At 42.8% G+C, this 15833-nt stretch overlaps 1 protein-coding gene across 4 annotated transcripts in view; it reads right to left on the minus strand.

Moving 5' to 3' along the window:
• Positions 1 to 13950, minus strand: part of SMURF2 (SMAD specific E3 ubiquitin protein ligase 2) — a 120935-nt gene extending 106985 nt beyond the window's left edge. For all 4 annotated transcript variants that reach the window (XM_078373551.1, XM_035300471.3, XM_035300470.3 and 1 more), the window contains exon 1: positions 13464 to 13950. In XM_078373551.1, the coding sequence (XP_078229677.1) occupies positions 13464 to 13515 (52 nt within the window). In that variant the 5' untranslated portion in view covers positions 13516 to 13950. The remainder of the gene's footprint in view (positions 1 to 13463) is intronic.
• Positions 13951 to 15833: the final 1883 nt, after the last annotated feature.

The raw sequence follows: 15833 nt of genomic DNA on the forward strand, positions 1-15833 counted from the left end.
AAAGTACCAAGTATGTCCAGGCATGGTGGCTCACACCTGTAATCCTGGCACTTTGGGAGGCCAAGGCAGGCAGATCACCTGAGTTCAGGAGTTCAAGATCAGCCTGACAAACATGCTGAAAAACCATGTCTCTATTAAAAATACAAAATTAGAGGCCAGACACAGTGGCTCACCCCTGTAATCCCAGCATTTCAAGAGGTTGAGGTGGGCAAATCACGAGGTCAGGAGTTCTAGACCAGCCTGGCCAACATGGTGAAACCCCATCTCTGCTAAAAATACAGAAATTTAGCTGGACGTGGTGGCACATGCCTATAATCCTAGCTGTTCAGAAGGCTGAGGAAGGAGAATCACTTGAACCCGGGAGGCAGAGGCTGCAGTGAGCTGAGATCATGCCACTGCACTCCAGCCGGGTGGCAGTGTAAGACTCCATCTCAAAAAAAAAAAAAAAAAAATTAGCCACGTGTAGTGGCAGGCACCTGTAATCCCAGCTACTCGGGAGGCTGAGGCAGAAGAATCACTTGAACCCAGGAGGCAGAGGTTGCAGTGAGCTGAGATCATGCCACTGCACTCCAGACTGGGCAATAGAGTGCTAGAATCTTAAAAAAAAAAAAAAAAATTACCAAGTATATCTTACACAGAAAATAGTATCTACATTAAGGACTTCTGCTTTGTGACAGTACCTAGAAATGCATGGTCATTTTTTTTCAAATCTGCTTATATTTTAATAAAACTAAGTTTCTTCCTTTCTTTTGCCTTGTGGAAAAAATATACACATAAAATAATGCAAGCCAAAACAGGCCAGGTGCAGCAATGGCTCAGGCCTGTAATCCCAGCACTTTGGAAGGCCAAGGCAAGGGATCACTTGAGGCCAGGAGTTCGAGACCAGTCTGGGCAACCTAGTGAGGCACCATCTCTACAAAAAATAAGGCCAGGCGCGGTGACTCATGCTTGTAATCCCAGCACTTTGGGAAGCCAAGGTGGGTGGATCACGAGGTCAGGAGATTGAGATCATCCTGGCTAACACAGTGAAATCCCATCTCTACTAAAAATACAAAAAAGTTAGCCGGGCATGGTGGCATATGCCTGTAGCCCCAGCTACTCAGGAGGCTAAGGTAGGAAAATCTCTTGAACCCAGGAGGTGGAGGCTGCAGTGAGCCAAGATCACACCACTGCACTGCAGCCTGGGCAACAGGGCGCAAATCTGTCTCAAATATATAAATAAATAAGCTGCCAGGCGCGGTGGCTCACACCTGTAATCCCAGCACTTTGGGAGGCCGAGACAGGCAGATCATGAGGTCAGGAGTTCAAGACCAGCCTGGCCAACATAGTGAAACCCCATTTCTACTAAAAATACAAAAATTAGCTGGGTGGTGGGGGCCTGGAGTCCCAGCTACTTGGAAGGCTGAGGCAGAAGAATTGCTTGAACCTGGGAGTAGGAGGTTGCAGTGAGCCAAGATCATGCCACTGCACTCCAGCCTGGGCAACACAGCAAAACTGTCTCAAAAAACAAAAAAATTAGCTGGGCACAGTGGTGCATGTTTGTAGTCCCAGGTATCCAGAAGCCTGATGTGGGAGGATTGTTTGAGCCCAGTTTAAGATTGCAGGGAGCTATGATTGTGCCTCTGCATTGCAGCCTGGGTGACAGAGACCCTGTCACAAAAATAATAACACAAGCAAGAACAATAAATATTCATAATCCAACCCACACTTAACACACCAATCACCTTTATTTTCTATGGTCATATTTTAGATATGTTTATTCTTTATATCCACCTTTTTCCAAAAATTATTTGAGGGGACTGATAGCTAGTAAATGAGGAAACTTTGTTAAATCATGGTTGTTACAATCCTCACCACATCAGTGGGAAATGAAAAAGACTAATAATTTTAAAATGTAAGGTCTGGCCTGGCATGGTGGCTCACACCTGTAATCCCAGCACTTTGGGAGGCTGAGGTGGGTAGATCATGAGGTCAGGAGTTCGAGACCTGCATGGCCAACATGGTGAAACCCCATCTCTACTAAAAACACAAAAAATTAGCCAGGCGTGGTGGCGGGCACCTGTAATTCCAGCTATTCGGGAGGCTGAGGCAAAAGAACTGCTTAAACCCAGGAGGCCAAGGTTATAGTGAGCCAAGATGGCACCACTGTACTCTAGCCTGGGCAACAGAGCAAGACCTTGTCACAAAAATAAATAAATCAATAAATAAAATGTAAGGTCCATAACAGAAATTCTGAACAGAAAACTACAGGGCCCAATCTAGGCTTTTTCTGATTTCTTATATCCCCATTCTTGGTACCACATAATAAAAACAATGTCTGTCACAGATAAAAAATGATAAATACTTATTGGCTGAACAAATTAAACAATAGCTCCAAAGCATCACAGGATCCTAAATCAAAGACTCAATTTGTTTGAAAGCTGCTTTATTTTAAAGCTATATAATCAAGATAGCATAATGTTATAAAGAATAAACTTAAAGGGCAGAATCATAAAGAAAACAGAAAAGAGTCCAGAAATAGAATTATATGTATATTATCAACTGATTTTTTTTTTTTTTTGAGACAAAGTTTCAATCTGTTGCCCAGGCTGGAGTGCAATGGCACGATCTTGGCCCACTGCAACCTCCGCCTCCCGGGTTCAAGCAATTCTCTTCCCTCAGCCTACTGAATAACTGGGATTACAGGTGCCTGCCACCACGCCCAGTTAATTTTTGTATTTTTAGTAGAGACGGTGTTTCGCCATGTTGATCAAGCTGGTCTAGAACTCCTGACCTCAAGTGATCTGCCCCCCTCAGCCTCCCAAAGTGCTGAGATTACAGGCATAAGCCACCGCACCCAACCTGTCAACTGATTTTCTACCAAGGTACCAAGACAATTCAATGGAAGAAACAAAACTATTTTCACAAATAGTGCTACAAAAATGGAATATCCATACAAAATAAATCATGACCCTAAAAACTAACTTGAAAATGATAAGTTAAAATGTATGAGTTAAAATTATAACTAATGCAGTAGAAAACACGAGAAAATCTTTAGAAGTCTGGGTTAGAAAAAGACTTAGGACTGAAAAACCATGAAGCACAAAAGAAAAAAACTGATAGGTTTCATCAGCAGTCAAAACTTCTTCTCTGTGGGAAATCTTTTGTGGGGCAGGGGGAATGACAGTCCAGGAGAAAATATTTGCAAAGTGTATGTCTCATAGAAGGCTTATATCCAGAATCCATAAAGAAATCTCAAAACTCTGTAAGAACACAATCCAATTTTAAAACATGAACAAAATATTTGAATATTCTCCAAAGATTATATGGACAATAAATAAGCCCATTAAAATATGCTTAACACTGTAGGTTATCAAGGAAGTAAAAATTAAAGTACAACGAAGTATCTGTACCTACCAATTTAGAAAGGCTAAAATCAAAGACAATATCAAGTGCTAACTAGGACGGGGAACAACTGAAACTCATACATTGCTGGTAGAAATGCAAAATGGTACAACTTTGAAATAAAAAATTTTTTGAGACATCCAAAAAAGTGTGCAGCCTTAACCTCCCAGGCCCAATCAATCTTCCCTCAGCTTCTCGAGTAGCTGGTATTACAGGCACAGGCCACCACACCCGACCTGTATTTTTTGTAAAGATGGAGTTTTGCCATGTTGCCCAAGCTGGTCTCAAACTCCCAGGTTCAGGCAATCCGCCCAGCAGATTCTTAAAAAGTTAAAATGCATACTTTCTGTATGATGCAACAATCCCACTCATCTATCCAAGGGCAAGAAAAACATGTTCACAAAGAGCCATATACTCAAATGTTCATAAGCAGTTTTATCCACAATGGTCAAAAACTGAAACAACAAATGTCTGTGGATATTTACAAATAGATAAACAAATTGGTGTACAATGCAATATTCCTCAGGAATGAAAAAGAACGAAGTACTGATACCCAGCATGGGTAGATCTCAAAAGCATTATGCTAAAGTAAAAGAAGGCTTACCCAAAAGATTGCAGACTATATTATTCCATTCATACAAAATTCTAGAAAAGACAAAATTATAGTAACAGAAAACAGATCAGAGGTTGACAAGTTCTAGGTATGGAAGAAGATGACTGGCTATGAAGAGGTAAGAGAAAACTTTTTGGGAAGAAATAGGAAGGGCACTGCATGATTGCAATCATCCATGTGGTAATTCCTACCTAAAAATGAATCATCAACGTTTACTCAAAAATTTAAATTTCACGCATGCTATCAATTTTTGTACAAAACCAAACCAAACTGTCAATCAAACTTAAGATTACATTTTGATACTTTTTAATACATTACCAAATGTGGTTTTTAAAACAGGTAGTCAATCCCATCAGAAGCTATTCTGAAACAGAGTTTGTCTGAAACTATTCTTGTTCAGTAGACTGCTCATATTTTTAAAATTTTTCATAAAATAAAATTTATCACTTTGTTCAACTACTTATATGTTGGGGAGAAATCCAAGAGAAAAGAAAAAATTTAAGTGTTAACATTTCACTATAACAACTACAAAATACTGATACCTAGAAAAGTAGTATCAGCAGGGCATGGTGGCTCACACCTGTAATCCCAGCACTTTGGGAGGCCGAGGTGGGCGGATCACCTGAGGTTGAGAGTTCAAGACCAGCCTGACCAACACAAAGACACTCTGTTTCTACTAAAAATACAAAATTAGCAGGGTGTGGTGGCACATGCCTGTAACCCTAGATAGTCAGGAGACTAAGGCAAGAGAGTCACTTGAACCAGGGAGGCGGAAGCTGTAGTGAGCCAAGATCATGCTATCACACTCCAGCCTGGGCTACAAAAGCAAAACTCCATCTTGAAAAAAAAAAAAAGAAAATTAGCATCAAATGAAATATTAATAGGCTCAGTGTTTAGCAAAATTGTTTTGTTTTATTTTATTTTATTTATTTATTTTTTTAATAAATATAGAAGCTGGGCACAGTGGCTCACACCTGTGATCCCAACACTTTGGGAGGCCAAGGCAGATGGATCACCTGAGGTCAGGAGTTCACGATAGTCTGGCCAACGTGGTAAAACCCTGTCTCCACTAAAAATACAAAAATTAACCAGGCTGGTGGTGGCCCACGCTTGTAATCGCAGCTGCTCAGGAGGCTGAGGCAGGAGAATCCCTTGAACCTGGGAGGCAGAGGTTGCAGTGAGCCAAGATGGCGCCATTGTACTCCAGCCTAGGCAAAAAGAGAGAAACTCAGCCTCAAAAACACAAACAAACAAATAAATAAATAAAGAGATAAGGTCTCACTATGTTGCCCAGGCTGGTCTCAAATTCCTAGCTCAAGTGATACTCCCACCTTAGCCTCCCAAAGTGCTGGAATAACAGGCCTGAGCCACCACACCGAGCCGAAATTATTCTAATCTAGCAAAAATACATATAACTGCATTCCTAAATACAAGCAATAACCAGGATTAGAAAGTACAATGTAAATCACACAAATATAAGTTAGATAAAATTAAATTCAAACACAGGAAGAAACTTATAAAACTATCGTGATATGGGCCAAACCTTAAATAAACATAAAAGCATAGCATGATCCTGGTTGAGAAAACCAAATAAGCATAGATGCCTCTTTTTCCCAAAGTAATGCAATTTTTTTTTTTTTTTTTGAGATGGAGTTTCACTTTTGTTACCCAGGCTGGAGTGCAATGGCGTGATTCTGCTCGCCGCAACCTCCGCCTTCTGGGTTCAAGCAATTCTCTTGCCTCAGCCTCCCAAGTAGCTGGGACTACAGGCGCGTGCCACCATGCCCAGCTAATTTTTGTATTTTTAGTAGAGACGGGGTTTCACCTTGTTGACCAGGATGGTCTCGATCTCAACCTCGTGATCCACCCGCCTCGGCCTCCCAAAGTGCTGGGATTATGGCGTGAGCCACCGCACCTGGCCAGTAATGCAATTCTAATAATAATCCCAATGAAATGTCTTTTTTTTTGGATACAGTTTCACTCTGTCACCCAGGCTGGAGTACACTGACATCATCTGGGCTCACTGCAACCTCCACCTCTGGGGTTCAAGTAATTCTCATGACTCAGCCTCCCCAGTAGCTGAGGTTACGGGTAAGTGCCACCACGCCCAACCAATTTTTGTATTTTTAGTAGAGACAGGGTTTCACCATGTTGGCCAGGCTGGTTTTGAACTCCTGACCTCAGATGATCCACCCACTTCAGCCTCCCCAAAGTGCTGGGATTACAGGCATGAGCTACATGCCCGGCCCCAATGAAATTTCTCATTAAACTTAGCAAGTTTAATATTTATGTGGAAGAAAAAAAAATAACAATAGCAGAAAACAATAATTAGGAGGCCAAGGTGGAAAGATCACTTGAGGTCAGGAGTTCAAGACCAACCTTGTCAACATGGTGAAACGTGGCCTCTAGCCAAAAAAAAAAAAAAAAATACAAGAAAATGAGCTGGCAGTGGTGACATGTGCCTGTAATCCCAGCTACTAGGGAGGCTGAGGCAAGAGAATCACTTGAACCCAAGAGGCGGAGGCTGCAGTAAGCCAAGATCACGCCACTGTACTCCAGCCTGGGTGACAGAGCAAGACTCCATCTCTTAAAAAAAACTGGCCTAATGAGAATATTAAACTAAATTATAAAGCTACAATAATGAAAACAGTATAACACTGAACCAGAGATAGATCTGACTCTTTTTAAATTAACTTCCTTTCTACATCACTGTGGAAAGGAAGAATTGTTTAATAAATAATGAGGAGATAGCTAAACAGCAATTGAAAGGGGAATAGTTTATTAAACCATTTTCAAAAAACACTAAATATACTTATTCATCAAACTTCTTGAAGGAAAAGGCCCTCCAACTATAGAATAGGAAAAACAAAAGTTGGATTTTTATTCCTAAGATAACACATTTCTACATGTCCAAAAAATGACCAATATTAAAAGACAAATAATTCACCATGGAAATGTTTTTAGCAAATATGACAACAGATTAATATATTTTTAAGTCTCAAGCAGATGAATAAGAAAAACACTAAGGCTCTAACATAAAGAGGACAAGGCCAAATGAGTCAATAAAAATAAATATGATTAGTAAACAGACAGGAAAATATTCTGCTTCATGAATGTTTAAATGGCATATACCATGAAATTAGCAAAAAATTTAAAAAGCAATTAGCTAATTCTTAGAATAGTAAAAAGGGACATATTTATTTACTGCTGCTCTAAATAGGCCCAACTCTTTTAAAGGGTAGCCCAAAGGAAAAAGGCTAACCACAAAACCTTAAAAATATCCACACACTTGGACTCAGTAACACTATTTTTACAGAAGCATCCTAAAAAGTAAAATGCTTTAAAAAAATCAAAATTACCTATACCAAGATGTTTACAGCAATTATTTGTAATTTTTAAAAATTGGAAATAAATGTTCAAACAAGAAAAAAATCTGAACAATGGTTGCTGTCAAATCTTCTTAACCAGTTATCCTAAAACCAATCTTCACGGCTCCCATTCCAGTCCATCCTCCATATTGCTCCCTGATTGTGTCTAAACAGCAAATATATCAAAGCTTAAAATCCTCCAATGGTTCCCACCACCTTAAAAAAAAATAAAATAAAACAGCTTGGCAAACTATAATAAGGTCCTAACTGGGTTGAGTCCCTATCTAGAGCCTCATCTCTTGCCACTCATACCCAGTGCATTAACCATAAAGAACACATGCAACTATTCAGAACTATTTATTCTCCAGCATTCATTAAATATCAAAAAGGTCCTAATCTATGCTCACAAGGAACCTGACTTCGTGGAACTTAAGGCATAGGAAAAATAAATGCCTATCAGTGGATTAGGTCTGATACTAGAAGAGCTTCTTAGAGTCACAAACGACAGTTCAACTCAGGTCAGGGAAAGTTCTAAGGATAAGAGTAATTCTTGAGTTGAGGCTTAAAAGATGGACAAGTATTGCTAGGGGCGAGGGCAATTCCAAATGAAGAGAATTTATCAATTTTATTTTTCCACACAAATTCTAATAAACTTGTAATAAGCTTTCCAGACAACTTTGGTTGTGACATGTACTTCTCCAACTTTCAGTTTCTCCTACCACTTAGAGCTACTATAAAAATTAAAAGTGGGTCGGGCACAGTGGCTCACACCTGTAATCCAGGCACTTTGGGAGGCCAAGGCAGGCAGATCACGAGGTCAGTAGTTCAAGATTAGCCTGGCCAATATGATGAAACCCCACTCTACCAAAAATACAAAAATTAGCCGGGTGTGGTGGCACACGCCTATAGTCGCAGCTACTCAACAGGCTGAAGCTGAAGAATCACTTGAACCCAGGAGGCAGAGGTTGCAGTGAGCCGAGATCACACCACTGCACTTCAGCCCAGCCTGGGAGACAGAGCCAAGATTTCACCTCAAAAATAAATAAATAAAAAGAAAATTAAAAATGATAATAAATACCAACTTAACACAGCATCTGGCACTTAAGCTTTCAATACATGTCAATTATACAGAAACATGTAACAATGCTGAGTACAACAGCTTATTTCAAGGGTCCAACATTCTTAGACAAAGAAAGTGGCACTAAACAAAAATGAAGGCAAAGAGAAAACTAGAACAAAGTTAAATGCCCTATCACTATTTAGCCAGGGTGAAATACTTCTCTCAACATGCCTTAATGATACCCTCACATTACATATTGCAACAAAACAATAATTTATATTCATAATTATACTGAATCACAAATAAAACATGAAATTCTACTAAGTATGGTCTATTTGAAAAGAGGAGGACAATATATCTTACATCTTTAAGAGTCTCACCAAAAAAGGCTAAAATAGGCCAGGCATGGTGGCTCACACCTGTAATTCCACCACTTTGGAAGGTCAAGGCAGGAGGATCTCCTAAGCGCAGAAGTTCAATACAAGCCTGGGCGACATGGAGAAACCCCATAGCTACAAAAAAAAAAAAAAAAGTAAAAAAAATAATTAGCCAGTCGGGCCGGTGCTGTGGCTCACACCTGTAATCCCAGCACTTTGGGAGGCTGAGGCGGGCATATCATGAGGTCAAGAGATTGAGACCATCCTGGCCAACATGGTGAAACCCCATCTCTACTAAATATACAAAAATTAGCTGGATGTGGTGGTGTGCACCTGCAATCCCAGCTACTCGGGAGGGTGAGGCAAGAGAATCGCTTGAACCCCAGCGGGGGAGGTTATAGTGAGCCAAGATTATGCCATTGCAAGACTCCTTCTCAAAAAAAAAAAAAAGGCAGTCATGGTGGCGCATACCTGTAGTCCTAGCTACTCAGGAGGGAAGCCAAGGTGGGAAAATCACCTAGGCCGGGATCGCTCATGCACACTGCTGCAACTGCACTCCAGTGTGGGCAACAGAATGAGACCCTGCCTCAAAAAAAAAAAAGGGCTAAAAGAAAAATCTTGTATGCCTAAATATGACCCTTCATTTATCTTGAAAACTGAGTTATGCTAAAAGAGATGTTAGTATGTTGCGATAGTAAGAGCTCAACCAACAAGAAAAAGGTAAAAGTGATGACTAAAATATACACAGACTTTATTATGAATACCAAACTACATCAAGGGCCTAGGCATCTACTGCCTGCATGAAGAAGGTTAGACTAGAAGACAGTTTAAGAGAAAAGGAAGGAGCTAAGCCACACTGGCTTCCTTCTCAGAAACCAAGGAAAATAAAATGAATTGGGGACATTCAAATCACTAACAGCTCAGTATATAAAAGTCATCATGGTATACAGGCACACTTAAAAACGTGAAATAGAATGAAGCTATACTTTTTAAAGCCTTGAATCGACAGAATATGTAGTGAAACAAGATTAAGGTGCTAGCATATCTAAAGGGACATTTTTTAAATTAAATTTCCTTATATTATAGACAAAGTTAACCTCCTTACTGTCAAGTGCTTTGAATTTAATAACCAGAGAAGCAGCATACAAAAACATTAAATTTATAAAAAGGTCTGAAATAATGTTCTGGAGTAATCTTATTCTACTACTCCATAGGTAAGAATTTAAAATATTAGAAATTACAACAAACTGCTTTTTCTAGCCTTTGGTTTTCAAAAAAAAATGGGCCAGGCACAGTGGCTCATACCTGTAATCCCAGCACTTTGGGAGGCCATGGCGGGTGGATCACAAGGTCAAGAGATCGAGACTATCCTGGCCAACATGGTGAAACCCTGTCTCTACTAAAAATACAAAAATTAGCTGGGTGTGGTGGTGCGAGCCTGTTCTCCCAACTACTCGAGAGGCTGAGGCAGGAGAATTGCTTGAACCCAGGAGGCAGAGGTTGCAGTGAGCTGAGATTGCACCACTGCAATGGAGAGAGACTGTCTCAAAAAAAAAAAAAGTATAAAAAATTACCCCAAAGTTTTTACTGTAAAGAATATTTTTCTATACAATCCATTGTAAAAGCCTGTATCAGATAATCATATAATGATACAGAAATTATACATTTTGTAATCAATTTGTTCTAGAAATATTAGTTGAAGTAGATAGTGTTATCATACAGCCCATTTTAATGATCATATGTTAATGTGTCATAAAGAACACATTATACTTGATGGATGAAATCAGATTCTAACTCCCAATTCCCTGAGGAATCTAAAATTTGGGATTTAATTATTAAATTAGCCCCACCTTCTTAGCATTGACAAATACCAAACTGTTCACTGATTGTGGTTTTAAGAATAACGTGGAAAGGTCTAATACCAATTGTGGGCAGAGATCTCATAGTTCAAATATTTCCTCTTCTTTAGAAAAAGAGTGTGTGTACGGGTGTGTGTGTGTGTCTCTGTGTGTGCACGCGTGCATGAGTGTGGGTGGGTGTGTGTCACCATGTAAGAAATGTTTTATACCTTTCAGTAAAGGGGCAATTCCACAATAAGGTTATTACCAAGTAACTAAAGTTTATACAGCATCTTGAAATCAAAGTTACTCTATAAATTTAAAATACTAATATTAAAGCAAAGAATAATAATTTTAAAACATCTTATAGCTCAAGCATATTATAAACCAAATAAAAATTCACTGAGGGAGCTGTCTTTTAAGTGATTTTTTTTTCCTCTATTAGGGAACCCAGATCTAAATGAACTGCTAAACACTTAGGCTAAAGGTATGCCAAACATTTCTTAAGGTCTTAACAAAGAATCAACCTTCTTTTTTTTTTTTAAACAAAATGAGGCCTAGGTTAAATATTTTATTTGGCTTCTCAAGATGGATTGAGAAGTTGGGCACCAGCTCCAGACCAATTCCTGGACGCACATCAAACACAGTCCTGTCATTTATCCAGTCAGTCAAAACAATCTTTTCCATCTAACCCTTTAATGTTTATGTCCTAAAAAGCTGCTAATTGAATCCAGCTCTTGAGATCTATTTGCTAAAATCTATACCATCTAATTTGTAAATGCTGAACAAAAATGAAAAAAAAAGTTAACTTTCCTAGCAAAACAGAAGAGACTCCACTGTAACCAAAGAAGGAAGGACAATGTTTTTAATATTTGTCAAATTTTAAGAGAAAACTATTCAGAGACAAATAGTTGTAAGAAACTCAGAGCACCTCAAACTGCTTTTACTATTAAGAGGACACAGCGAATTTAAAATTCCTCAGAAAAACCTGAAACAAAATCACTCTCTAAATGTACTTCACTATTTATTCCTTCTTCCCCTGAAATATAAGCATAATCTTTCCTCTTAGCAAACTTCACTTATAAATTTTTATAATGTATCTTAGGCAGTGGGGAAACCACAGATAAACACTTTAAGATCTATTGAGTCATATTAAAAACCTCAACTCATCTATCTGCAGAAAATCAAAATCCCTATTTTTTTCCCCTAGTTTTCTCTACATAGCCTAGAGAGAAGTAAATGGCAACAGCCTATTTCTGACGTTTTCTGCATACCTGGGATCACATGTTCTTTCCACGATCATTGACGCCAGATAGCAACAGCAAGAGATAAAACTCTAAAGCAACAAAGATCCCCCTAAAGGTTTCCACTGACTCCTACCAATATAAGGACATTGAATGCGGGCGGGTAGGGGGAATCCAAGTATCTTCCAATCCAGGTTTTCCATTAAGAACCACTTGGTTAATGATTCCCTGCCAATTTTCTCCAGGGAAAGCAAAACTGTCTTGAAGGTAAAATATTATTTAAATTACAGCCAACATACATTCAAGCTAAATTCTCAAATACCAAATTCACTGCAAGTTTTCATCTAGCAAGTCCAGCCTGCGGACTGGGATGACACATAGAAGCATTCAACTACAAAATTAGTTCAAATAAATCTCAAAGTCTAGTGTGGGCAAACATAATTACAGTTTATTCGTACACGTGCACGCACACACAAATCCTCTACGGAAAATTATCTTTCTCGCCACTCATCTGAATATAAACGTAAACAATTTATCAGGAGTAAATGGTGAAGGAAGGATAACGCCATGATCTCAATTACTTTTCAAACCAAATACAAGTTTTCCTAAAATGGGGGTGGCATGTCCATGTAAGAATACCAAAAATGGTACTGTAAGCAAAACGTACCTGTAATGTTAAAGATTTCATGCACCTGAAATTATAAACACTTTGTAAGTGTAGTACCCCTCCGGACATTCCTTTCCATTTAGAAAAAAAGGGGGAGGGTGTGGAGAGTAAGAACAAGTTCGCTCTAAAGTTTGTATGAGCACACACTTAGAAATGTATCCTCTCCCCCGCCCCCCAAAAAACCGTGTTTTTAAAGCAGGTCTGGAGTTAAAAGTGGGACACAAGTTCTGCGGCCTACAAGGAACAACCCCAAACATGCCACCTACAATCCAGACACTTCCAAAACACAATGTACAATGAGCCCGAGCCATCGGATCAGACTGGCACACCGGAAAAGTCAACCTCAGTCTCCTCTCCTCAGAGAGAAGTGAGTTGAAGGTGTGTGGCCCCAGCAGCGGTGGCCGGCGGCGGGGAGTAAAGGTTTTGCACGCGGGCATAAGTGGGTGTGCAAGTTAACCCGGGAACACACACGCACACCCTCCCGTTAAGCGTTCCGTCTTTACGGAGTGTTTACTACGCGCAGTCAGCAACCGGATTCAATAATCCTCGCCACCGGAGCTCTTCATCCCCTTCAAGAGCCCACCTGGGCGGCAGCCCACGAGCCCCGGGAAGCAGCGTCCCGCTCCTCGACCAAGACCTTTCGACCTAAAATCCTCCTGCGACGCGAACCGGTGTATCCCCCTTCCACAAAAGACCACCCCCCCGCCACCCCGAGTCATCCTCGGCTTTTTACAGAATGTCCAAACCGGAGCAAGTGGTTTTCCTATTACTCTCCCTGAACTAGGCCTTCCCACTCCTCCGACCCCCAACTCACCATTGATCGCGACCCTGGCCCTTCCCAAGGCCACAGGCACCCCCCGCCAGCTCGCCCACCCCGCCGCTGCCCGACCCGGCCCGCCGCCCCCCCCTCACCTGTCAGGCGCAGCTTGACGGGCCCGTTCCTCCGGCCTCCGGGGTTAGACATGTCCCCGGCGGCGGGGGCGAAGGGGCGGCGGGCGGGACAGGGACCAGGGACGGGGCGACGGCGAGACGCGGCGGAGTCACAACAGCGGCCGGGGCTGGGGCCCGAGCAGCCGGCGCCGCGGCCGCCGCGGCCGGAGGGTCCCGGATGTGCCGAGCGTCGTCGCCATGAGCCGCGGAGGGAGCGGGACGCCGAGCTCCCCCCTCCTCCCACTTCTTCCTCGGCCCGGGCCGCACAACAAAGCGGCAGCCGCGGCAGCCCGCGCCGCCTCTGCCTGCACCCCCGCCGCCTCCGCACGGCCGCCGCGGCCTTTCACTCCTCTTGTCTAGGCGAGGCCCAGTAGACGACGGGGCTGGTCGGCTAAGGCGGGCGGTGCTCCGCGGCGCCGGAGCAGGACTTTGGGCTCGGCCGCTTCCTCCTCCACCCGCCCTCTTGTCTGAGGGACCCGGGACCTGAGGCCGCCGCCGCCACTCGTCGGCTCCGGGGGGCGGGGAGGAGACGAGAGGCGGGGCTGGCGGGGCGGAGCAGGGCCGGGGCGGGACCGGCGGGCGCGCGCAGGGTGCCCGGGGCGCGGGGAGGGCGGGGCGAGCTCGGCTCAGACCCCAGCCGTCTGGGAGGTCGTGTGCTGCTGCCGAGGGTCCCACGCGGAACGCGGGGAGGGAGCGGGCAGGGAGCAAAGTGACGCGGGGGCGGCAGGTCTGTGGCACCTGGAGGGACTTGGTGTCCGGTCCTTTTCGGGAGAGCTTTTGTCCAAGCACGGCCGACTGTGCGCGGGGCGCTCGGAGAGGCTGGGGCGAGCAAATTTAGAACCGAGTCCGCTGCCCGCCGGGAACTTGGAGTCTTCCGGGCAAGGGAAGAGACTGCATTCCCACGCCAAGGGTTCCAGCAAAGCCCCAGGTGTGCTCTGCTCCTGATCTTGTAGTTGACGCCTCCATCCGGGACTCACCTGGTGGAGGAGATCGGGTTACCTGCCGACTCTGGCTCTTTTCAGGTGCAGCCAAGGATAGGGAGATGATATTGACGTCTTAAAGGATTAACAAGATAAACCGCTCAAGCCTGTAATCCCAGCACTTTGGGAGGCCGAGGCGGGTGGATCACGAGGTCAAGAGATCGAGACCATATCCTGGTCAACATGGTGAAACCCCGTCTCTACTAAAAATACAAAAAATTAGCTGGGCACGGTGGCGCGTGCCTGTAATCCCAGCTACTCAGGAGGCTGAAGCAGGAGAATTGCCTGAACCCAGGAGGCGGAGGTTGCGGTGAGCCGAGATCGCGCCATTGCACTACAGCCTGGGTGAACAGAGCGAAACTCCGTCTCAAAAAAAAAAAAAAAAACAAGATAAACCTTGGAGAGTAATGTATGAAGAGTTGTTCATACACTATTCTATGTCGTTATCTCAGGAGGAAAAGTTTTTTTTAAATGTGTACCTTATCCTTTGACCTTGTAACTGTACTGCTAGGATTTTTTTTTCAGACAGGGCCTCCCTCTGTCGCCCAGACTGGAGTGCCTTGGTGCGATTATGGCTCACTGAAGTCTCGGCTTCCCGGGCTCAAGTGATCCTCCCACCTGAGCCTCTGGGATCACAAGTGTGCGCCACGACGCTCCACTAATTTTTTTGTTTTGTTTCTTGAAGTCTCTGTCACCGAAGCTGGAGTGCAGTGACGCGATCTCGGCTCACTGCAACCTCAGCCTCCGGGGTTCAAGAGATTCTCCTGCCTCTGCCTCCCAAGTAGCTGGGACCACAGGCACACACCACCATGCCTTGCTAATTTTTTGTATTTTTTAGTTGGGAGGGGGTTTCACTATGTTGGCCACGCTGGTCCCGAACTCCTGATTTCAAGCAATTCGCCCGACTCGGCCTCCCAGAGTGCTAGGATTACAGACGTGAACCCCCGTGCCCGTACCTTTTCTTGACAAATAATAGTACGGAAGATGTTCTTTGCTAAATTCCATTAATAACAAAAGTGGAATGAGGGAACAGCATAATGCTCCATGAACTGCATGGTTTTTATGCAGCCATTGAACTGACAATTTTTATGAAGATCACACAATATGGAAGAATTTATATGTAACGCAAACTTTAAAAATAGAACAAAAGTTGTATGTGTATACATGCAGAAGTATCTAGCACAATGTAAACTACTAAGGACAACAGTGTGAGGGATTTTTAATGTGATTTATTTTGCTTTAGGCTGTTATAACATTAATGTAATTTTAAATGTTTTGGATTAATCCTTATTCCATGCCAGTCGCTGCTTTTAATGCATCAGTGAAGTTGCTTCTCCAGATAGTTACCTCTGAGAGCATTTCATCAGTTTGG

The sequence above is a fragment of the Callithrix jacchus genome, chromosome 5 (assembly GCF_049354715.1).
Source record: "Callithrix jacchus isolate 240 chromosome 5, calJac240_pri, whole genome shotgun sequence".
NCBI classification, from domain to species: domain Eukaryota; kingdom Metazoa; phylum Chordata; class Mammalia; order Primates; family Cebidae; genus Callithrix; species Callithrix jacchus.